The following is a 24,448-nucleotide window of genomic DNA, read 5'->3' as shown; positions in this document are numbered from 1 at the left end:
ACATAAAAACAAACCATGAAATACCCAGTAATTTATGAAAAATGATGTAAGATGGAGTTTTTGCTATGTCTGCCCTTTTACCTGTTCTAAATATTAAACTTGATATCATGGATAGAGTCAGCCAATCAGGTTAAAAGTCAGTGGAGTCTGCCAAACAGGAACCGTCAAACAGCCTTTTGTCAGTCAGTTTGAAAGCTGAGAACAGTATTTTCTGCTCGGTAACATTCATTATAAATGAAACCAGTGAAGAGATGACAATCACACACAATCACACACTGGGATCATCATGGCAGTAATCAAGTCCTCCAGGTGTACGGCACACATAACAAAATGTTTGTGTGTGTGTGTGTGCGCACTGTGTGTAATGTGCTTTTTATGCGTTTTTCTGACATCATCCACATTGACTGGATGACAGACATCAAAGGGATTTCAGGCAGGTTATACTCTGTGCCATCTAGCTAAACTTTTATTTGGACTGGTCAACTGTATTTCCTCAGATGATTAATCACAAACAAAGATCCACTCATTTCTAAGAGCAGCTGTAAATGTATTGAGGAAAAAAATCATAACTGGTGAAAGTTTCTGACTTGATTGAGGTCAGGCTTCTCCAAAATTTGCCATTTAGATTTTCATACTTGATCCTTAACAGATAATTATGAAGTAGGGCAGAAAAAAGTGTCCAAAGGTGGTGTAATCGGTAAGATCATTGTCTCTGGAGCCATCTCGCACCCCTTCTGGACTACAAGCGAATTCCTCTACAACCCTCCTTCCTCCTTTTTTCTCCTCCTCTCTTCTCTGTTGTGTCTTCTATCGGCTGTTGGCTAGGCACAATAAAAACACAGTTGAAGTGAATTATCCTGTCACTATTTATCTTGCACCGCTTTGTTATTTATATACCCAGGCAGCCACACACGGTCAGCAGTCGGCAAAGCTAAACCAACGGGCAAACAAGCATCAAAACCATATGAGAGGCATGACTTTGGATGATTTTCATTTACATATATATATTTTTTTTATTGACACGTCACAGTTAAAAGCACATAATCAATGTGTTTAGGGATTGATTTTAGAATTGATTGGCCCTTTAGGACTGTATTTTAGAGTGGCTCTATAGTGAAACTATTTGGGTCATAACAAATGGGTGTGGCGGAGGAAAGTGGAAATTAGTGTCCAAGTTGAACATAGCTGCTTATTGAGAAATACAGTACCAGAACCTAAGAGCAGGCTTTTGTATATCCAGATTTTTTATCAGTCTTCACGTATTTTTCTACAAAGCCATGCTAACTGCAGACTCTGCTCAGTCCAGTTCTGCAGAATTACTGCAACCCAAAGCCATCAGATTAGATTATTAGATATTCAGTTTGGAACAGGAAAGTAAAATTTGCTAATAGCCACTGTGGCAGTACTGATTCTCATTGTTTCAGAGCCTAAACAATGGGATATATATATTTTTTAAGTTTTAGAAGTTCGAGAGTGTCAAGAGATCAAAAGGTCTGGACTTTCTGAGTTGTCTCAATGTCTCTCTCCTTTCACCTTTTGCCTCTTCATGAACCCCTCTGTGTGATTCTGTCCTTTTCTTCCCTTAGCTTCCCGTGTGCTTGACGACACCTGCAGACCTTATCAAAAATCTAACACCAGAGTTTTTTATCCTCCTCTCTTTCCCCCTCTTTCCCCTCGCTCTCAGGACTGCCAAATTAACTATCACCTGAAGGTAGTTCTCCTCTCCTCTGCTCTCCTCTCCTCTCTTTTCCTCTCCTCTCCTCTCCTGCCTTGTCTTGTCTTGTACGTTGTGCTGACGTGTTCCTCCACTCCTCCGCTCCTCATCTTTGATCATTTGTAAGTGGTTCCAGGCTACTGCAAATAGATCCAATTTACTAACAATTTGTTCTGGGTGTGGGGCAGGGATTACCAAAAGAAAGAGAGGAAAAAGCAAACCATTATTGCTGCTATAAATCATTGTCTGCACAGGCCTAATGGCTTCTTTCCCTTAGAATAGTCACTGCCAAGCCATCACAATGTGATTTAAATGCGTCTGGAGATGAAATTGCTGTCATTTGGCTTTACCTAGAAGGACTGTGGATGCTTAAGTACAGCTTACAGTTGGATCGCAAAAATGACAAAAGTGATAATCGCAAAGACATTTAACAAATCTAATTTCTTTGTAGAGAGTCCCTCGAGGGAAAAGGATGTGTGGGGTTGCTTTCCTTGAATCAAGTGTGAGAATAATAGATGTTCTTCCTTACCTCTCCCCACCTGCTGTTGCCCTATCTGCAGCTGTCTTTCTTTCTTTTTTCTTTTTTGAAAAAAAGGTGAATGATAGAGGTAAAAAAAAAAAAAAATACTTGGAGAGATTCAGCACCTCTTCATTGGAGGTTTTCCTGGGCAAAGGGGATTGTTAGTAAATGCGCTCATTGTAATGCTCACAGTTCATGTCTGCATCAGTTTTCCATATGTCTGTATTGTCTTGTCACCCTGCCGGTCTCTGTGTGTATATTCTCCTGTGTCCATAACCTAAAAGTGTGAAGCAATATTTTTTTTTTTTCTCTCCGTCTCACTTTTGGTCCTCTCATCCACCTGACAAATTTGCTTAATATTCATATTCTACTTCATATTTGCTACTACTGGAAACTATTTATTTTTTTTAACTCTCACATGTGATGCATGACACACCACAGAAATATTCCACTGTGGTAAAATAATTTGAATGAATTTCAGAAACAAAAACAAGTGTGACCACTAGATGTCACCATCACACTTAAATACACTGCCAGTCGCTCCTGGCAGCACGATGAGCAACTGTAATGTAGCATGCTGTGTGTGTGTGTGTGTGTGTGTGTGTGTGTGTGTGTGTGTTTGACTTGAAATCACACATATTTTTTCAGACATTTCGAGAATTACTTTTCTCTTATTGTGATTTATTTTCTATACACATGTTTCATATTGCAACTTATGGTATTTTTTTTTTTGTATCTTTTGTTTGTTTTTGGCTGTTTCCTTGCTTAAGTCTTTCTTTGTTTCTTTGTGCCTTTATTTGTTGATTTCTTTCTTTCTTTCTTTCCTTCTCTCTTTCTTTCAAAGTGACTGCTTCCTCCGATTCATTCATACCCCGTATTAGCAGCATTTTCAATACATACTGCGCTTACAATCAAATTCTTTTAGGAACGGTGCTGATTTGTGATTAAGACTTTGTGTGGAATTAAACATTAAAAGTTAAGCTCAAGTTAGGTGTGTGTGTGTGTGTGTGTGTGTGTGTGTGTGTGTGTGTGTGTGTGTGTGTGTGTGTGAGAGAGAGAGAGAGAGAGAGAGAGAAAGAGTGTCGGGCATTACGGTTCACTTCTCGCCTGTTTGTGTGTAAAAGTGTCATGAGTGACTCGGGCATGGAGCTCACACCTGTATTTTAAGGTGTACTGAAGTATTCTAAGTGAGTCGGCCATTTTGGCTCCCTTCTCCCTGTGGTTCCAGGACAAGGCAGGTGTGGAAGACTCTGATCAGGTGCGTCTCAGAGGAAGGAAGTAAGGCTGCTGCTCGCTCGGCTCGGCCAGACTCTTTTCATTGGCTAAAGCTTACAGGTGTGCTGTGGTTTGGTGTGGTCTGCTCTGCTTTGCGTTTCTCTGCCGCTTCCCGCTCCCAGCAGCAGACTGTGACACCATTAACCAGACTAAAGCTGCTCGACATTCATCGTCTCCAGTTGGTTTTCAGACAAATTGAACTCAGATTGGACTCAAATTGAACTTCTGTCACACCAGCTGATTGTAGGATCATAACCTTTTTGTTATGAAGAACTGAACACTCAGGCACTTACAAGTCTGGACTGTGAGCCATAAATATGTGAAATAGACCAAGCTTCCTGAAATGTATAAAGAAACCCAAGATAGATCCCAGACTGACAGGAAAGAAATGGAGCGTGACCATGACCATAATTTTTCCTTACTCACACCAAATCACAATTTGGGCCTTGTTGTGTCCACATGTAAATGTTGAATGACAAATGTCCGCATTTTATGAATTAGTAGTGTTAGAATTTGAGGATTTTCATGGAGCTACTTTGATAGGTATAAAAAAAAAAAAAAAAAAAAAAACTTTTTTTCAGATGCGGGACATTGTTTGTATTTTTTTTATATCTCTTACAGTAAATGTGAGAACACACAAAAGCCTTCTAGGTTCTGCATTTGCTGCACTGTGTCACAAATTATTTTCCCCATGAATCCAAAGGATTGGATTTTTGTAGTCTTGTCTGAGATTTCCAACATAAGCGATTTTTTTCCCCCCATCCAGTGCGCAGTCAGCACTGATAGAGATGATAAACCGCTGATGACAAATTGGACTTGTGGAAGAGGTGCAGCCAGAGAGCACCTTGAAAGTGGCATCCCCCCCTTGGTGTGTGCATCTTTCAGTATGCATCATGGATGACTATAGATTGTCAGGAAAAAGGAAAAACTGACAGTTTATTCAGTTATTTATTATATTACCCGTCGCCCTCCTTGCTGAAATTACACACATGACCCACTCTGCGTAGTGTTTGTTAGTAGATTAAACCTATCATGTTGAGCTTCAGCATGGGTTTGGATCTCCGTGTGGCCTTGGCTGTGTGTGAAAACCGGATGTGGCATTGCGGGGTGTGTTTGTGTGGAGAGAGGAGAGAGAGAGAGAAAGAGAGAGTCAGAGATGGGGAGAGAGAGAGAGAGAGAGAGGTACTGGTAATCACGTCATGTTTGATCTTGGTTTGGCATTAAATATTGCCATGGACGTGTGTGTGGACGTTTTTCAGGAACGTCTTGCTATTTTGGGAAATCAAGCATGACTTTGGCATGCAGGAAATGCATTGTGGAGAATCGTATTGCATTTTTGTGAATGCAGGTGAACACGATGGAAACTTATTTGGTCTGGACATGCATGTAGTACACATAGCCACAGTGTGGTGTCCTTCTCAATGTTTTTATCAGCTGTGCAACTGTTACCTAGTGAGAAAGCAACAGTTTGGTTAGCTGTCAAATGTAATCACAAATGTCATGTTTTAAACTTTGCCTTTGTGAAACAATGAACTATAAGAGATGAGATTTTGGTGTCTGAATGCTGAATTTGATGCTTGTCATGTCTTTTTCCAGTGATTTAGAGGTGTTTACAATATGTGATAAGCAGGAAAAGTAAAACTGCAATACTGCAATACTTTATGTGGACGTGAGTTTGAAGGGAATTATCAAAGGGATACTTTGACATTTTGAATCCTAGTCCATTTTGACTTGTTCATTATGGAAACCCTAGTGCAATACTAGCTTTCTTTCTAGTTAGTTGGCGTGGTCTTATTGTTTGTTTTTTCTTGTCCAATTTTACGATAAGACAAGAAAACTGACCAGGAAAAAGTCAAAAGGTAAAAGAATCTGTTTTACATCAGTAGTCATGCATCCCAGTTGTCTGGAGAAGAGGGAAGAACCAGTGATTCACTTCACTTTTTCAACACACAGCCTACTAGTCACGTCTTAAGCATTTTGGCATCAACACAAGACATATAAAATGTTTTTTGTTGGTTGTACTTAATGAAATACAATGATTTTGCATTACATTTCTCTGCCAGGTACTTGTCATTGAATGTGGAGGAGGTTTCTCTACAGGTTCTTCTGCTCTCTAAAAAAAATACCTTGTCAACATTGGCAGCATTCCCTGTTCAAAGTAATGACTACCGCTTGCAGGGAAGTTTTCATTGGTTTGCATTAAATTTACTTAAAGTGTGAAGAAACTTTTTTCTGGGGAGCAAATGTGCACACTTTTTTTCCTGATAATGTATCAAGTAAATGGCAAAGAAACCAGTTTTCATAACTTCAGCATATTATTTTTCCATAGTTTGCTGCCATCCTAATGGGATCGTGCCCTACATGTCATGGAAATGTATTTTTTTTATTATGGAGCCATCCTCCTCTGTGTTACATCTGCTCCACCGTGGCACCCCAATGTCATTGCACTCCATTACTTTTGAGTTCTACTGTATGAATGTGCATTAGTAAAGCACAAAGAAGCTTTTCTAAGTTCACCATTGGTTCTCTATATCAGCTTATATTATATACACATATCAGCTTACAATTAGGTGTCTGTTTCTTTCATCAAGCAGACTACAGTTTTAGTGATGTATGTTTGTGCGCGTGTCAATATCCACATTAGTCAGTCTTTGCAGATATATGTTTGAATTTTTTTTCCAGTTCTTTGTGTTACTTACACGTCTCCTCCCATGTCCCCTGGGTGCAGAAAGCCAAGCTAGGTCCCACCAAGAAGGTGATCACCCCGACGGACGACAACCGCTCCAGTCTGCTGCCCTCCAACAACCTTGATGAGGTCAAACTCAACGACTTCAGCTTCCTGGCTGTGCTGGGGAAAGGCAGCTTTGGCAAGGTGGGATGTGGTGGGGTTTTGTTCCTCCTTTATTGTGGCAAGGGAAGAATGCAGCTTTGCAAGGTTTAACAGAAAAGCATTGTAATATTTAATGTAATTAATTATTTCCACTAGAGAGGGAGCAGGGACATTACTTTTGGAATAAATGACAAGCAGTGAGTAAAGAAACCAAGATGAGTTCATTCAGTGGGTTCATCATTACAAGTGCATGCTTCACGTCCGAGCTTTGTTCAAACCCACAGAGCCCTACTTTATCTTCCTGCAGGGATCCCAAGGTTTCCAAAGATGTCAAATATGTCCTGCTGAATTACTGTGAAATGTGTATAAAATGATGCACAAGACATCTTGATATTCTCTGTGTGAGGCAGTGGTGCAGCCATGAGACAGTGGCATCTTGGGTTTGAATATTTCACTCAGCATAAGTGTGATGTTGCGTTAATGTAGTGTTGCAAGCAGCAGATACAGAATATATGTAACATTGTCCTGCAACTTGAAAAGAAAACAACTTTTTGTAACTTTGCGGCTACTTAAGGAGAAATTTACGGTAAAATTTGGGGGTTAATCAGCTCCCAATCACATGAATAAACTCTTTTCCCTTAGTTTCAGTGAAGAATGGTAATGATGCAACATCAGTCAGGCCAAAATTTTTTTCTTTTGTTTTGTCTCCCCACACCCACCCCTGTGCAGTATGAAATATGACAGATACCTGGTGCAGATAAACAGCAGGCTTAAACTTTAAAATGTCAAGGCATCCCGCAAACTGGATTTATGGCTTGACATGAAATTCGCACAACAAAGCCTCACAAAGGATGAAGTAATGTTTTCCTTCCCTGCTCCCTCTCTCTCTCTCTCTCTCTCTCTCTCCCTCTTTCTCCGCCTGAAGGTCATGCTTGCTGAGATGAAAACCACTGAGGAGCTGTACGCCATAAAGATCCTGAAGAAGGACGTGGTGATCCAGGACGATGATGTGGAGTGCACCATGGTGGAGAAGAGGGTCCTGGCCCAGCAGGACAAGCCACCCTTCCTCACACAGCTGCACTCGTGTTTCCAGACTGTGGTAGGTAGAGCACCTCTAGGACACACACATCAGGACAGGCCACGTCAGGTCGGGTCGGGTCACATCAACTCATACGGCGCTTTTAGCTAAACACGTTAGTCATAAAGCGCTGCAGAGAGCATGACAAATGCAATTAAAAGAACAAGGGGGAAACAAGCAAATCACAGTTACAATGCTTGTGTGTCTGTGTAAAAAGCATGTACTGCACACGTGCCTTTTCCTGCACATGTGTGATGATTTTAGGCAGCATAACCTAAGAGCACATAGAAACAGAGAAGGAGATTCAGATGTGTGAGGATATGTACTTAGCAATATATGTATAGTGCACACAGACAAGCACACACATGCAGACACACACACACACACAGTTGGGGCATATTCTGCTTTATGTTTTAATGATGATCCAACAGCTTTTTCAGTGTCCTCTGTGTGTCCTCACCTCTTTAATCTTTCAGCTTTAAATCTACCTTAGACACAAAGGATCAAGGCCAACCACTCCAATGCACCCATTGTACACACACACACACACACACACACTCACCACTTGGCTCTCCCTTTCATATATATGAGCACTGAGTTTCAGAGCAACTTATTTTCCTGCCCAAATTAGAAATGCAACCCGCGAAATCTCAATCCAAGTTCCCTCGCTCACTTTGGGTCTTGGAGAGTCGCTCAGGCTGGAACAGACAGTGTTTTAGTAATGATGTTTAGCTGTTCTGCCTCAGTGGCTGCATTTCCAAGCTGTGTGATGTCCATTCTGTGCTGGCGTGGCGTTGCTATGATTTGGACCGGCTGGGTGAAGTGGTGTCAGATGTCTGATCTGTTGCTTAGCAGCACAAAAAGGAGGATTAGTAAAATCATCCAAGTCAAATCGACCTTATTTACACAGCTCCTTAAACACTCTGGTACAAAGCTGTTTTGGAAGATTAAAAGAAAACATAACATATAACATAACAGGAAAATCTGCAAACAGCCAGAAAAGACCAGAAAAATTCAAAAAGCAGAGTAAAAAACAAAAAAAAACATTAAACACACTTTGAAGCCATTGAGTACAAATAGGTCTTTTTTTCCCCCCAATGGCAAGGAATTCTGCTGCGGCCAGATGCATGGATCTAAGAAAAAATAAAACTAGAAACACTAAACACAAAAAAATAAAAATCTAGGTCAAAACTGACTTAAAGTATATGTTGTATGGTTTCCTGCCTGCAGCATCAGCACCTGTTTACTCACTTTGTCAGCGCCCATGAGTAGAACTAAAAGACATGAACTCCCCTTTTTATCTTGTGCTCTTAAATAGTTTTATAAATTACCCATTTATTTATAGCTCTTCGTTTCATGTGATGTCCTGTTATGTTCGGCTATGTGAAAATTGTTTTTTATACGGTTGTACCCTGCTTTGTCAAACCTTAAAACATGAAACTATCATACTAACATACTCAAAAGGTGCAGTCACTCACAGTCTGAGGTTGTCATTTACAGCCCTTGCTGTTGCCCCAGTTAGTAGTAGCTGTTGTCTGTTTACAACCTAAAAGAGAATACATATTTCTGCAGCTTCATACGAATTCAAGATATAAGTTAATTAAACTGCAGTCTGTTTATTTATCAGTTGGAGATCAAACACCGGAAAGTCAATAATCATGCCAAAGTCTTTTTGAACACAGACCAAGACAAAGAAGAGCTTGGAGATATAGAAACAGCAACACTGAGGGCAAGATTGGGTGATTTTAGGACAGATAAAGGGGGCTGGCATAATGCCTGTTACCTAGAATTATTAAATTAAGAGCTTTGTTTCAAAATGAGATCAAGTATAATTGGATTATGAACTCTTCAGATGTCTCCGTGTCTAGTCGGCTATACATTTGAGGTCAAATGGAGAGAAAGCAGCAATTTGCTCTCTGAAAGTGCCCCTTGTTAGCTCTGTCCAGCCATGTATTAGAGCTGGGTGGGAAAATGAAGGTCTTTTAGCGGAGGGATTTCTCTGGGAGGCCGGGCTCAACCGTAGTGGCTGATTAGAGCCATCACACCAGCAGGAGGACAGAGGGAATCGGAAGAGGCACAGCTTGGCATCGGTCATAGCATATTAATGGAGGCACAGACAAGGTTTTTCTCACTGGCTCTCGGACACACACATCCACTCTCTCTGCATCTTCCATAAGGGATGCTTCCACAAGGGACTAGATGACATATCGAAATTCAATATATTGCAATACAAAACACAGTGTGCATCGATGGGCAGAAAAATGAATAATGACATTAGCTAGATTTTTATTAACTTATCTCCCCGACAATTCACTTTTCTAAAGTTGGCATCCAGCATTTTTCTGTTTTTTTTTTTTGTGTGTTTTTTAATATTCTTTTCTTTTGAAGTACAAAAGAGTTCCCATGCAACAACTGCAGATTGGAGTTGTATGAGCTCTCATTTGCAGACTTTGATGCTAGAAAACACATGAATTAATTTTTAGTTTGAATCTCACGAAAACTTTGTGCAGTGTCACAAAGGAAAAAATCAGTAGCCATTGTAAAAGTCCCCATTTTCAGTATTATTCCTGTAATAGTAATCATTTACACAGTGCCTCATCACAAGTTAATAACCAATAAAACGGATGAGCGCATTGTCTTTTTTATTTAGTTCACATTGAGCATATTCAGCTGAAAAACAAAGTCAGATGTTGCATTTGTGTTGTCAAAACAGCAAGGTATGGAACTCCCACAGGACCAAATCTAGGCAAAAAGTCTCTTAATGTGTGTCATGTTTAGCATTTGCACCCAGACATTCGCAAGACAAGAAACTACAGAGTGTTATTAAATGTCAGCGATACAGAGACATCAGGGGCCAGATGCATAAAACTCTGTGTAGCTTCAAGACTGAAGATTTGTGTGAAATTACACACAAAGCGGGAATACTTACACACTCTTTGTGTCAGATGTATAAAACCACTGTTCTGTTTATACATCTCAGTCTTTGTGGAGTTACTAGCACGTGCACAACCGTAATGGCCACTCCGACAGTCAGCCACACACTCCTAATTAGCCTTATTTCCATACAAATAGCTGCTGCTGCCCAGTCATTCTTTAGACATGGCAATGAAAAGGACATCAAAGAAAAAATATGAATATGAAATTGAAACAAAGATTGAGAAGAGGATGACTATTTTTTTTTTTTAGGTTTTAACACTGGTATCCCCACAAAATAAAATATGTAGAGTGGCAGAAAGTGACCGAAGCCATAAATTCAGTGAGTTCTGAGCTCAGGAACCAGGAAGAAGTCAAATCAAATTGGTGTGACTACGAGCATGAGGGGAAAAAGCACATCAGTATGCACCATGCAAGTTTTCGGGCTTGCATCGGTAAGGTCCTCCAACAACGGCAAAGTTGCCATTTTGTCATTATAGTACTCATAATGACTATTAATTGATCACACATATACCCATCACATCTGTACTATGTGTGACACCGTGCGACAGACATAGTTTCACTCACAATATAAAATAGATAAATAGGCTACACACAAGCACAATTAAATTGGACATTAAAGACACTTATAGTATTGAAATAATAAAGTTACAGTAATAATGTTGCATAAATTCCCTCTTTGATGTTATTTTCTGCCACTTTCCCATCAGCCTGCAGCCAAAAACTCTGTGTACACATGATATGAATCCTGGGGAAATACTCACATCCTCACTGCACATTCTTTTTTTTTTTTATAAAAAATGTTTTTTTATAAATTTCGGCGTATGCATGTTTTTCTGCATATGCATCAGGCCCCTGGTATTTGACAGTTGAGTAGTGTGTGTGTGTGTGTGCTCAGCTTAAGGGAATCATCACTGTTATAACATGCGCAGTGAGGGTCAGATCCCTCTCAAGCCTAGTCTAAGCTGTGTTTAAATCTGCCGTGTCATGAGTAATGAGTCGCTGTCAGATCTGTTCTTAGGTCAGTCTTACTGTCAGGAAGCGGCTGTGTGTGCTGTGCAGTGGTTGGTTTGTTTTGCTCGTAGCAGACAGTCAGCTCTAGCTAAGCCCGGGTCCGGCCCAGCTTGTCATGGGGAGTAAGGCACAAGCGCTGTTGGACAAAGAGAATATTTCCTGACAGATGTCCATGTTGATATTTATTATTATTTTTTTCCCTTCTTTTTTGTGAAGCGCTTTGGTGTGAGCTTCTTAGGTCACCTTGTCATGGAAAGTGTCGCAGGAAAGACGGAATGGTTTAGACAGCATGGTTAGAATAGGAGGTGCTACTCAACTGTATGGCTGTGTTAATGGTTTTGTAAATGGACTGCATTTTTACAGCGCTTTCTACACACCGCCTTCACCTGTTCACACACACACACCCTCACAGTCTGGTGGCAGAAGCTGCGCATCAGTAGCTGTTAGAGGTTCAATGTCTTGCTCAAGGACACTTCAACATGCTCTCTTGAGGAGCCGGGGAATCAGGGACTCTGATTTTCTTCCATTGATGCTCTGCCTCCTGAGCCACACTGCCCTGTGTTGTGGAATAAAAATGTCAAATGGCTGTTTAACTTGTGCAGCTTATGTGACACTTTCCAATTTGTTGTAAGAAATAATGATGTGACTTTTTTTCCTCTCTCTCTATGGCCCAATTCCTCTCTTCCCTTCTCTCTCTCTCTCTCTCTCTCTTCCTCTCTCTCTCTTTGTATTGCTGCATCACTCCAGGACCGTCTGTACTTCGTCATGGAGTATGTGACTGGAGGAGACCTCATGTATCACATCCAGCAAGTGGGCAAGTTCAAGGAGCCGCAGGCAGTGTAAGATATGTCGTTCTGACTGAAGCTTTCACAGTTGCTTTCTGAAACTTGCAGTTAACTTTGTGACTACCGTGAATGATCTTACATTAAAAAACATTTGTCACACCCATATCAGTCAGTCAGTCAGTCAACCAAATTTTATTTAGATAACACATTTTGTGGTGTATTTTTCTAAAACAGCTATACTAACATTGCTTACCAGAACACATTGTGTGTGTCCCTGAGGCCTAGTAAACATGTTAAATGCATTTCCTACCTATTTTGGGATACTTTGAAACTTGCATTGTTTACATTGCTATGTGTAATATATTGCCCCCGTGCTCATGCTGTGCTGGAACAACATGTTATGTAAACAAAACAGGACCCATTTGTCCTAGTGTGCACTATAGCACAGCAGTGGTAACAACAATGCACATTGCATTAAAATGCAATGCAGTGCGCATTGCATGGGAGAAAAAAACACAACACAATACACCAAAAACAGAGATAAAAACTAGTAGTTGAGAAAATGGGATAAAAAGACTAAAAGCAGCGAAAATTAAATGAGATAAAATAACAAAAAGCTTGAGAAACTTGAGTCAGGAGGTAAAGGGAATTTGACAATCATTAAATACATTTTCAAAATCAAATCTAAAACTAATTAGTGCAAGGACTTTAAAATAGGAGTTATATGACCTCTCATTTGCAGACTTTGATGCAAGAACAAAATACGAATTCATTTTTGGCTTGAATCTTAACTTCATGAAAACTTTGTGCAGTATCGCAGAAGTGAAATCAGTAGTCTTTGTAAAAGTCCCCAGTCAGGGGACTTTTACAGTTATTACCGTAACACTAATAATCTAAACAGTGCCTCTCGGTGGTGGAGCAACAGTGCATCAGTGGTATTGCAGCAATCATTTAAAAAGTGAGACCTCTTTGTAGCTATATTTCTATTCTAACACAGTGTGTCTTTCTCTCAGTGCTCTGCAGGTGAGGGTTAAGTCTGACTGTGTGCTTGGTAAGCCTGTAAGTGTTTGCTTGTCATTGCAGGTTCTATGCAGCAGAGATCGCTGTTGGTCTCTTCTTCCTGCACAAGAAAGGAATCATATACAGGTGAGGACTGGTCGCTTTACACAGGGCTCTCACACACACGAGGCGCCCCAGATCCAGTGTCCACTTTTCAACGAATCCACAACATTTTGTATAAATACCTGTCCATTTTGCCGCTGTCTCTCACTGATTGATACCTATGGGCAGCTTTTACATTTGTTAAACACACAGTGTCTCCTGGCAGGCTGTCTGGGAGAGATCCATGTGTGTGGTGAAACTCTAACATGGGCAGATTTGCTGTGGCTGGAGACCCTCTTCATACTCATACTACTGAAAAATTATGACAGTATTAATCATCTTGTCAGGGGAAACCTATCCTGGCTGGCAGTGCTATTAAAGTCTGTTCATAACAGAGCTGTTACACTAAAAAAACCAGATCAGCCATGCTCCAGCTGCACACTCAGCCACACACAGACAAATTTAGAGTAGCAAGTGGAAAATGATCTTTGGACAACCTGAGTGAAATACACCGTGCTGTCAGTGTGCACGTAAATTACTGTGAACCTGCTGCCACATTAAAATATTGACGTCATGCTGTGCTGCTTGCATCATCTCATTCTACTTACTTAACTGCATACTTTCAAATTTCAACACTTAATAATTTATAGTAATACATTCACGTTCATGGTACCTGGTCGGTTGATGACATTTTCTCTCTGTCATACATGAGATGCCCACTAATCTTTGCTGTAGATTGCCTCCATGGAGCAGCAAGATGCAGAAAAATACTTTAAACAGATGTTTTGTATGTAAAGTATGGGCATGACGCTGATGATCCAGCCTTAGAGTTCAGACAAGCTCTCATTTATTCACTTTTTAGAGTTATGGTTAACCACATACAGTTATTTAACATACTTCAGCATGTTCACTGGACCAAACTATGTATTTATATCTCTGTATTTATTGTTGTAATATATAGTATGATTAATGCACATATTGAGACTTAATGCACATAATGCACACATGCTTTTGATACAACTTATACATAATGCACATACTGTCTTTAAAAATTTGTATGGCACATGTTTTTATATTTCCTATTTCTTATAATTTAATTCTTTTCTTGAGAATTTGTACAACTGCAACTGACCTAATTTCCCCTCGGGGATCACTAACGTATTTCTGAATCTGAGATCTTCTGGAGACACAGAAATTATCTTGATTCTTATCCTGTCATCAGATGTTTGGTAATGGTAACTGGTAATATAACCAAACTGTCACGAAGTCGGTGTTGTCCCTCGATGTATGTTAAAGCAAAGACTTGAAATGAAGTGTTAAGATGAAATAGCAGGCTCATTTGGATACCTGTCTGCGACCCCAGGGATCTGAAGCTGGACAATGTGATGCTGGACTCTGAGGGACACATTAAGATTGCAGACTTTGGCATGTGTAAAGAGAACATGGACGAGGGAGTCACCACGCGCACCTTCTGCGGGACCCCGGACTATATCGCCCCGGAGGTAAGACCCAACCAGGACGACACGGTGTCTTTGTGTCTGTTTGTGAGTGTGTGGACGCTCTACTGTATCTGTGTGGATGTGTGTGCATGCATGTGTACAGTACATGTGCTTCTTTGTGTGTGAGTGTGTACACGTGTATGTGCATGTGTGTTTTGTTGCACGAGGTCATCTCTGTCACTGTCTGGTCTGAGTCTGTGTCACCCTTGTGCTCCAGATTAAGGTCAATGCCTCAGGACAGACACACACACACACACACACACACACACACACACACACACACAAAACAGTGTAATGACGTAAGCGGCCCAGTCAGACAGACTCCCTTGTGTGTCCGCTGGCAGGTCCAACCTTAGCCCGGACATACAGGCTGAGGTTCATATAGCTCTGGCTCATCTCTTTAGCATCACAGTCAGCCCCATGTTTTGGTCCGTTTCCATGATTATTATTTTCTACATGACAAATCCCTTCGTCATCCATGACTAGTCTTTTCTCAAAGGCATAATTATCCTGGATGCTTTGCTTGGTTTTGACCCCTTTTCCTGGCAGTGTCCCTACAGAAATGCGGCCTCTGTAAACTGTACGCAGATCTTAACATTTTGTTTATTATGTGCACTTTGCTTGTTGAACTCTCTTTAAATATGCCCTTTTATCACCCGAGTTGTGTACTTGTGGCCTAAAGTGTGTATCCCAGTAATCATGCTCATTCAAAGTATCAACAATACCTCTTACTTGTTTAGAAAGCACCTTTTGTATGGTGCAGTTTGGTTAATTTTCTTTTGTCACAGTGAGGCTGATAGTTTTAATAGTCACATTTTAGTCACTTCATTTTGATTTAGTCGATTCAGTTATCCTGTGTATCGGTCTCGGTCTTAATGGTTTGCTTGCTTACAGGCAGTAGCCACCGAATTCATAGATTGGCAAACCTACATTTGGTGACAGAATTTGAGGAACTGTTAAAGCATGCAAAAGAAAATGAGTAGGAAAGCAAATTTGACCAATGACAGGTCGCAATTTATCTTTCGTGAACTTTTATTCATTGTGCATGAATGCGATTGGATGGAGATACTTCAGAAAAGAAACCAGATTCAGTGACTGATTTTTTTGTTTTGTCATCATTATAATTTTTTAAGGTGTTGGTCTTGGTCGTCATCATTTATTTGAAAAAAGGGGTGTCAAATAGTTTTGTCACAGTTTCCATTGCTAATTTCAAATTAGCGCTGGTGTTTTATGAGTAAAGGAACATCAGACAACATCAGTGTGGGACACAAGAACCACATTGCCTTCATCCATTAAGGAATCACTGTGCTACATCTTCCTGTCCATTCCATCATTTCTCTCAGTTGATTAACGTATGTGATAAACTCGTATTCAGAGTTCAATTTGTATTTGCAACATTTTTGATCTCAAAGCCAGCAGTTTTCGCCTACCAACATATTTTGTCTGTCTGTGGTCTTTGGCCAATGTATAGCAATTGTTTCTTGTTTCTGTGATATTGATTGTCTTAAAAAAATAAATAAATAAAACACTGGGAGGTGAATTCAGCCTCATGGATGCAGGGTGAACATGCCGTGACCATTCAGAGTCAGACTGATGCTAATGCATCGGCCAGCGATGACACAGCAGGGGGTTGGAGCAGCCTTTCCACTGCACTGTGAGCTAGGACACATACACACACACCACACATAATGTCACACGCTGTATATTTGTACATGCACACACCACCTAACGGCTCACATATTCACCCTCATGCCAGCATCATATGTACATATACAAATAGTTCTCCGTACACATAGAAGTGCACACACATACATGTCTGCATGGACAGATACATTCAAGAAGACACATATATCAAACCATGCAAAATGCATGTAGACAGACAGACAACACACACACACACACTTTAAACCTCTAAGTGGAGGCTGACCTTAAAATTGGCTCGCAGTAGTGACATTTTCAGAGACGTGAGAGGGCGAAGTGGTCCTCAAACTGTCCACTACAGTTGTGTGTGACAGGAGCGTCAGACAGGGTGACCAGCAGCTAGTGTAGGCGGGTCTGTCAGTTCATGGATCTGTCACTAAAAATAAATAAATAAACGAGTAGACAAATGGATCTGTGTCTCTATACATCATCTATCGATCCTGAAGCTGCACTGACATGTGTGATGTCAGACAAGAACCACCCCCTTCCGTGATTTGCTGTTTTTTCCTTAACTAATTTGTTGATCTCAAACGCATCAACATGAATGATATCTCCTGTAATTCCTATACGATTTACATTCATCATTAATGATACACATAAATTAAAAAGTTAAGTACAGTATGCAAGACTTCACTGATAAATGTATCCTCCCAGTGTATGGAAAAAATAAAATAAGATGAGTTACTGGGAATATGATGGGTGGAAGATGTGTTGTTTTAAGCAGCCACTAAGCTCTATCAGCCTTTTGTATTAAGCTCAAAAGTGCCAAAAAGCTGTAGCCCATCAATGTGCCTGTTTTTAAATAGCTGGTAGGATCGGAAATCAAGGCCTCTGTCAGTGTGAGCGCCATGCTTTGTCTATGGAGGCGTTTAGGTTGCACTTAGGTTGCAAATCTCCCAGAAACCACATATCATCATCATAATCAAGATTCAGTTGTAGAATCAGGGAATTGACAGGAAAATGTCTTGTAATTATCCCTTGTCCATTTAGTCCCAGACTATACTTGAAAGCACTGAGATCAGAACAATGATCTTTTGTTCAAGCAGACAACCCTCACAGTTAATTTATGACCAGCGCTGGGAAGTTTACCTCTGAAATGTATTTGGTTACAGATTACCTGTAAAAAATTGCATAAAGTAATGTAACTATTTACATTGAAGTAATGTAACAGATTACATTTGATTACTTGTGTTGGATCATATTAACTTTTATAAGGCTGGGCAAAAAAGCTGAAAAATCATAAAAACATAAGTTTGAACCAGGCAGTGTAAACTTCACAACAGTGCTCAAAAGTGTCAAAGTTTTTCACTATAGCTTAAATTAAAATAAGAATGATTTGATTTGAACACCAGAATTGATTTGATTGTGATTTGAAACAAGAGAACCAGTCAAAAATAATTCACTTCAAGTCAGTTTTATTTGTATAATGTGCAATCATAACAGAAGTTATCTCAAGGGGCTTCACAGAAACCCAACAGATATTCGCCGATCCCATGAAGCAAAATTTTCCCCAAGAACAAGCACAGGGCAGCGGTGGCGAGGATTTTTTTTTTTTTTTTCCTCTCTTGCCCCTCCCTATCCACAGTGAGGTCAGAGGTCAGCTGCAGAACAGCTCCTCTGCAGCTGGCAGGGATTCAGTGTCTTGCTCAAGGACACTCAAGACATTTGCTCCAGGGTGGATGTTTGGCTTGAGCCCACAGCTGAGAGCAAAGTCTCTTCAATCTGCTTCCATCCCAAAATGAGGGAGATTCTCGTGTGATTCACGTGTTTCTGTTTACGTGAGCTGCTACAGTGTGCTAACCTCTGAATGGTAAATGAATGGATGGGTGTGTGAAGGTTTGTATGTTCCAATATGTATGAGGCAGCTCTGAGGCGAGAAAGGTTTTCATACACAGCCCGTCTCACTCACACACTCACACACACACACACACACATGCCTGCACACATGCTTATAACTTTAGCAGTGATGGAGTACATTCTCGTGTATCGGTGTGTGTCCTGGTTGTCAGCGCCTATGAGATAGAATGCACTAGTGCTCCCTGCTGCCAGTCACCTCACTCATCACACACACACACATACACACACACACACACACACACACACACACACACACACACAGTTTTCTTTGTGTTTACTCTGACCTATATAGCCAGTCATTGGTAGCTCCTGTCTGGGAGGAATGCTCATACTAATGTGAATTTACACCTCACTGACTTCTGACAGAGAGAGAGATGGAGTGAGGAAGACAGAGGGGAGATAAAGAGAGAAGAAAGAAGGGAGGGAGGAGAAAGACTAGACAAAAAAAGAGGATAGGTTAGGTATACAGCGTGAGGAGCAGAGTAAAAGGAGAAAACCAGAATGGGAGAAAGGAGAAAAAGGAATGAAAGTGGAATGAGAATTGGAAAGGGAATGAATGGTCTAATGATGGGTCTGTCCCGCTTTTGAGGAGAGACTTTGAGGATATTTAGCTGTCTGACACGGGCCATTTCCCTCTTCGCCCTAGTTGGTCCGCACTGCAGTGTGGCATTAGGAGGCGAAGGAGTCCACTTCCTTGTTCACTTCTCTGTGGGCTGAATCCACAGTCAGGGTGTCTGTGGTGTCAGGCCATTGTAGAAGTCTGACATTTACATACTTGTTGCACTGTGACTGTTGTTCAAAGCCTCTGAAAGTCTTCATGTGTGATACAGTGACACAGAACAGACACAGGGTGTGGGGAACTATTCAGTCTCAGTGTTGCTTGCAGACCTGAACAACTTTGAAGGGAGAGAGTTTTTGTATTTTCCTCGAGTCCCAGCTAACCCTGGTTTTGTTTCGACTGCTCATGAAATATAGTCTCGGCATTGTTGGCTTAACCACTTGTCTGTCATTAACTAAGGCATCCAATCAGACTGATGAAGGTTTAAAAAAAAAAAATTGCATCAAAGTTATGAGGTGATAGTGAAAGGGAGAGCTTATTGGTAGGCATATTGGTAGCTTGGTAGAATGTCACAACAATATTCTTGCCATTTTTCTACAGGAAGCCTACACTTAAAAGGCATGTTGTTGCATAGCTTCAGGAGCAGCCATTGTTGTTTGTTTTCAGAGTCAGGACACTGTTGTTTCTCGCTGTCGTCATCACCTCAAACCCTGCCTGGACCTCCTCAGAGGACGCCGATGGGTCCTGGCTGTTCAGTGTCTTCCAGTGATGCTCTGCTTGTTGCGCCCCGGTGGTTTCATGAGTCAAATGAAAGTGACCCTCTTGAATCAGGTGGATGTGCAGGGTTACAGCATGGGAGCTCTAGCAATAGATCTCTTTCAAAAATCCCTTGTCATGAACAGCAGGAGGTTAAGTCATACGCAAGTGGAAGAAGACAGGGAAAATAATGAATTATGACAACGATTTAGACATTTTTATGCACATAGGTTATGATATATTAAGAGAAAATCCTACACAGGCTACTGTCTCATATATTTTTTTCATATACTACATTCCATACACCTCTAAAAGCCACTTGGTTAGGCAGAGAAAGTAATTCTGTGTGGAATATTTTCATTTACTTTTTATTGATTGCATTTTGTTCAATTAATTCAGCCAAAGTTTTACCACGAGCTCATGACTTTGGAGGGTATTTTTTAATTTAGAAAGCATAATTACGGCCCCTTTAGGGTTAGTTTGCTCTGGGCTCCTTGACCTTCTATTCTGGGTTGTTTGAAATTCAGAGATGTAGTTGGTTATTTGTTGCTGGATAATGGCTGTTCCTGTTTTTCAGCTCGCAAAGTTAACAGACTAGAAATAGCAGCACTGAGTCACCGTGATATCATCGTCTAGGTGCTTTAGATCTCTGGCTCTTATGTTAAACTCTTCACCAAAAAGTATAAGATCTTTTTTTTTTCTTTTTTTCTTTTTTTTTCCCAGATCACAGCTGTTAGTAGCCTTGCAAGATCACTTCAGTCGTACTTAGAGAAGTGATGAGAAAAAGTGAGATAAAGAGGTGGGGGTGAAGGTGAAAAAAGACAGGCAGTGAGAGGGAAACAGGAAAAGAGTGTGAGAACATCCAGGCCACCCCCAAACAAGATGGCAGGCACAAACGCCCCATATTCAACTCATCATTGTGATTTGTATCCATCAGTAAATTGGCCATCATTACACACCCGTCGTCATATCCATTGGCTCACACTCATTTACAAAACTCTCCTTGGTCTTTCTTGTTCTGCCTATTAAAATTTTCATCCATTCCTTACAATACCAGAGCCGCCCGCCATATCTCACTATATGTTCCCGGAGTTAATACCTCTTTTGGTCAGTCCTCCTTCCAGTTTGCTGCTCCCAGCAGTTGGAACGAGTTGCAAACATCGCTGAAATTAGACAAGTTGATTTCCCTCAATGCTTTTAAGGTGTCTATTGCTGAATTGTTTAAATACACCTGCAATTGTTTTTTTTAGATCTTAACTGATAGGCATCCAAACTCTCCCAATATTATCAGTGACATCCGTGATCAGGGAAGCGGTTTATTTCACCTTTCTTACCTTCCTTTGTTCTTAGCTTGATGATGTCACTTTTGATGCCCTCTATTGGTCTCAACTCCTCTCCCATCCCAGCTCATCCCATCCCATCCCATTCCATACAGTTCTATTCTCTGGAAGCCCTACCTGTGTTTCCTTGCTCTAATTAGTAACTGCATCATCACATGACTATACAATTCACATTTTCCCCATAGGGTTATCATTAATTAACATTATTAGTGCACATCAGCGTTCTACTGGCAGTACATCTACAATGCATGCAAATAAATACTGCATTGTATTGTCATGCATTATCTTTAGTTTGCCCTACTGAGATCACTTACAGAAATAGGAAATAGAAGTGAAAATGTGAAACCAAAATCTGTTTTATTCAGAATATATGACCATCGGTGCATGCCGGGATTGGCTCCAGCCCCCTGTGGCTTTGAGAAGGAATAAGCGGGGATGGAAAATGGATGAACGGATGGATGGATATTTGACCGTCTTATGATGAAGTCACACATTGCACAGCTGTGGTCGCCCATTCGCTGTAAGGAGAATGATGGCTTCAGGTTCTGTGTCTTGATGCCGCTTAGCTGTCACACTGAAAGGTGTGCGAGGACGCTGGCTGGATGCAGGATGGATACAATTCTTCAAAAACGCTGTGAGGTTGACTTTACCTTTAAGCTTCGCAATTCATCTTGACGCCACGTGATAAAGGTAGCGTTCATCCGCCGTGCCCCCGCCAGTGTGGGATGCTCATGTAAACCCCAAGGCTGCTCATTAATATCATCAGTGTATGAAACCATCCACAGCAGACACGTACAGTACCGAGAAAAGCTTTCAACAACAGACCACATTGGCATGGCCTGATGCACACTGTATCTGCTCCAAAGCACACGCGGTCCTCAAAGGGGACCCGATTACGACAGCGATGCAGATATTCACGTAGCACCTGGCAACAGTTTCAGTCATGAAGGCAGTGTTGTGTGCCGCGGTATCCTGCCACACCATCTTGTTTTTTATCTTTTCCCATATGGAGCAACAGAGCAGAGGGTGGTGCTTGTTTGTGTTCGTTTGTGTATGCCCGTGTGTGTCCCTCTGTGTGCGTGTGTGTGTGTGTGTGTGTGTGTGTGTGTGTGTGTGTGTGGTGAGGAGAGTAGCCTTGAATAGCTAGCAGTCTGATCCAGAACTGTCATGTAGCATTAGGCCTAATGGGAAAGAGATGTTCGCAGCAAGACACATACACGCAAAACACAAACACACACACACACATAGATACATGCACACAGATTGCTCAAGCTACAAGCACAGGTATGCGCATAAACACACACACACACACACAGGCAGGCAGGCACAACAAAGGAATTACGGTAAAGACTTGAAATATTCAGATTAAGATAAGTTGAAAGTAAAAATAGAAAATCAAGAGGAATGAAACCAGAGAATCTCTGTCTTTCCGCTGCCGTCGCTCACTCACACCTCACACCTCGCACACACACAAACACATTTCCGCATGTACTGCGAGTTCAACTGGTCACGGGCTTTCATACAATGCTAAAAGAACACGGGATGAGAGCAGGAAATGGCAGGCACAGGTCACGCTTGTCCATTTCTGTTACTCTCAACCTGGGAAAAAGGAGAGCGCGCATTATCTGTTTTATCAGCCTTATGAAAAGTGCACAAGCACCGGCACGCAACGAGGAAGTGCAGACCTTGGAGAGGCGCAGATGCACACACACTGTACGTGCTTCAGCTCTGTCTTTCCTATGCTTATTGCCAAGTCAAAAACGATACGATTATAACCAGTCTTTACAAAAACAACAGTAAATATTTCAACATCATGCTGATCACAAAATCTTTACACAAATTTAACAAAAGGACAAAATTCTTTTTCCTAGAATGCAGATCAAATTTTTGTTTTGGGAAATGAACAAGCTCTCTCTCTCTCTCTCTCTCTCTCTCTCTCTCTCAAGATTTTTTTGCGTGAAAGCATTTGTAAGAACACTGTGTAATATTCAACTGATACACAAACATTAATCAAACGTCAAGACTCATGAAGAGTTCTCATGCCAGGACTAATTGTAGCTCTTCTATTTGTCACACGGTGAAAACCTTTAGCCATGAAAGACACTGAATTATCTCCCTCTTGCTCTCTCTGTGTCTCTTACCACTTCTCCGTCATACACACACACACACACACACACACACACACACACACACACACCGCTCTCTCATTCCTCTGTCCCTCTCTGTGTCTCCCTATCTCACTTTCTTTGTTTTCAGTCGCATAACAGAAGCTGACACGGGGCTGCAAACCTCCCTGCCACATTGACCTGATGTGTCTACATGCTCTCCGTGCTCAGATTCCTTATTGCACACGGCTAGTTTTGCAACAGAGACTGTGAGGTCAATTCTGTCTGACATGCCACACCAAATATGCCACATTAGCTTCTCGCAGGACTTGCTGTCTGGCCTAGTTCAGCCCTGTCGTGGTAAAACTGTTTCTTTAGCGAGTCAGTCGACTATTAAGCAGCGTGACTCTTGCGGGTTCAAACTGATTTAGCGTATTATGAGGCAGTTGCTGCTCTGTTTCTGTCTCTGGTTGCGCACATATTTTCATTTTGTGTTGAAGAGTACAGTGAGACAAAGAGTGAATATACTGTACACACTAGGAGAGCAACGATCGGTTCATTGTATCAGTGCATACAGCAGATTATAAACCCTGTCAACTGAATTGATCTGCTAACAGAAAAAAGGGTAAATCGATATGACTTTGACCTGTATTGATATGAAATGCTTTGAATCGATTCAGTTATGATTTTTTTTTTTTTTTTTTTAAAGACCTAACATAACAGAATACTGTAACATGCAAGTTTTTTTTTTTTTTTTTTTTTTTTTTTTTTTAGAATAAATCAGCTAATCCTGATGGGTTTTTTTTTTGTTTGTTTGTTTGTTTTTAAATGTCAGAAGATAAAATATAAACTTGCATTATTGCTCATGTTAATTAAAGTATCTGTACCTTTGGCTAAAACTAATCAAGTCATTGACTTGAAATTGAACTGAATTGTTCCAGAAAAGAAAATCGCTCTTAATTTGAATTACCAAATCGAACTTAATCGATGATAAGACAAAGAATGACACCGCTTCACTGTGTACATTTGTTTTCCCACCTACAAGAGCTTATGAGAGCCTCACTGAATAATAATGGAATAATATAGATCAAAAAAGGAGAAATAAGACAAAAACTGAGTGAAATCTACAGGTGTAAAGTAGAATGAAAAGCAGGAAAAGCAAACAGCAAAAAGGAAGGAGCCTTTATATCTCTGCTCTTAAACCACGTGAAAAAATCAGTCACAAAACAGCAGCAGTGCAAAACCCACACAGAAACGGGTTTACAGAGTGCTTGGCTGAATGCTTGAGCTGCTGTGAGGTCAGCCTGAAGGTCAGCACGATTTCCTGCAGCGAGGCGGCTTTTAACAAGCGTGCTTGGGGATTTCAGCCAGAGGATTCCC

At 40.9% G+C, this 24,448-nt stretch overlaps 1 protein-coding gene across 2 annotated transcripts in view; it reads left to right on the top strand.

Annotated features, from left to right (window-relative positions):
- Positions 1–24,448, top strand: part of prkcaa (protein kinase C, alpha, a) — a 213,788-nt gene that overhangs the window by 144,018 nt on the left and 45,322 nt on the right. For both annotated transcript variants that reach the window (XM_030061000.1, XM_030061008.1), the window contains 5 exons: positions 6,238–6,381; positions 7,265–7,438; positions 12,113–12,204; positions 13,234–13,296; positions 14,615–14,753. In XM_030061000.1, the coding sequence (XP_029916860.1) occupies positions 6,238–6,381; positions 7,265–7,438; positions 12,113–12,204; positions 13,234–13,296; positions 14,615–14,753 (612 nt within the window). The remainder of the gene's footprint in view (positions 1–6,237; positions 6,382–7,264; positions 7,439–12,112; positions 12,205–13,233; positions 13,297–14,614; positions 14,754–24,448) is intronic.

Source organism: Myripristis murdjan, chromosome 1 (assembly GCF_902150065.1).
Source record: "Myripristis murdjan chromosome 1, fMyrMur1.1, whole genome shotgun sequence".
In the NCBI taxonomy this organism is placed as follows: domain Eukaryota; kingdom Metazoa; phylum Chordata; class Actinopteri; order Holocentriformes; family Holocentridae; genus Myripristis; species Myripristis murdjan.
This window is presented reverse-complemented; position numbering and strand designations above follow the sequence as displayed.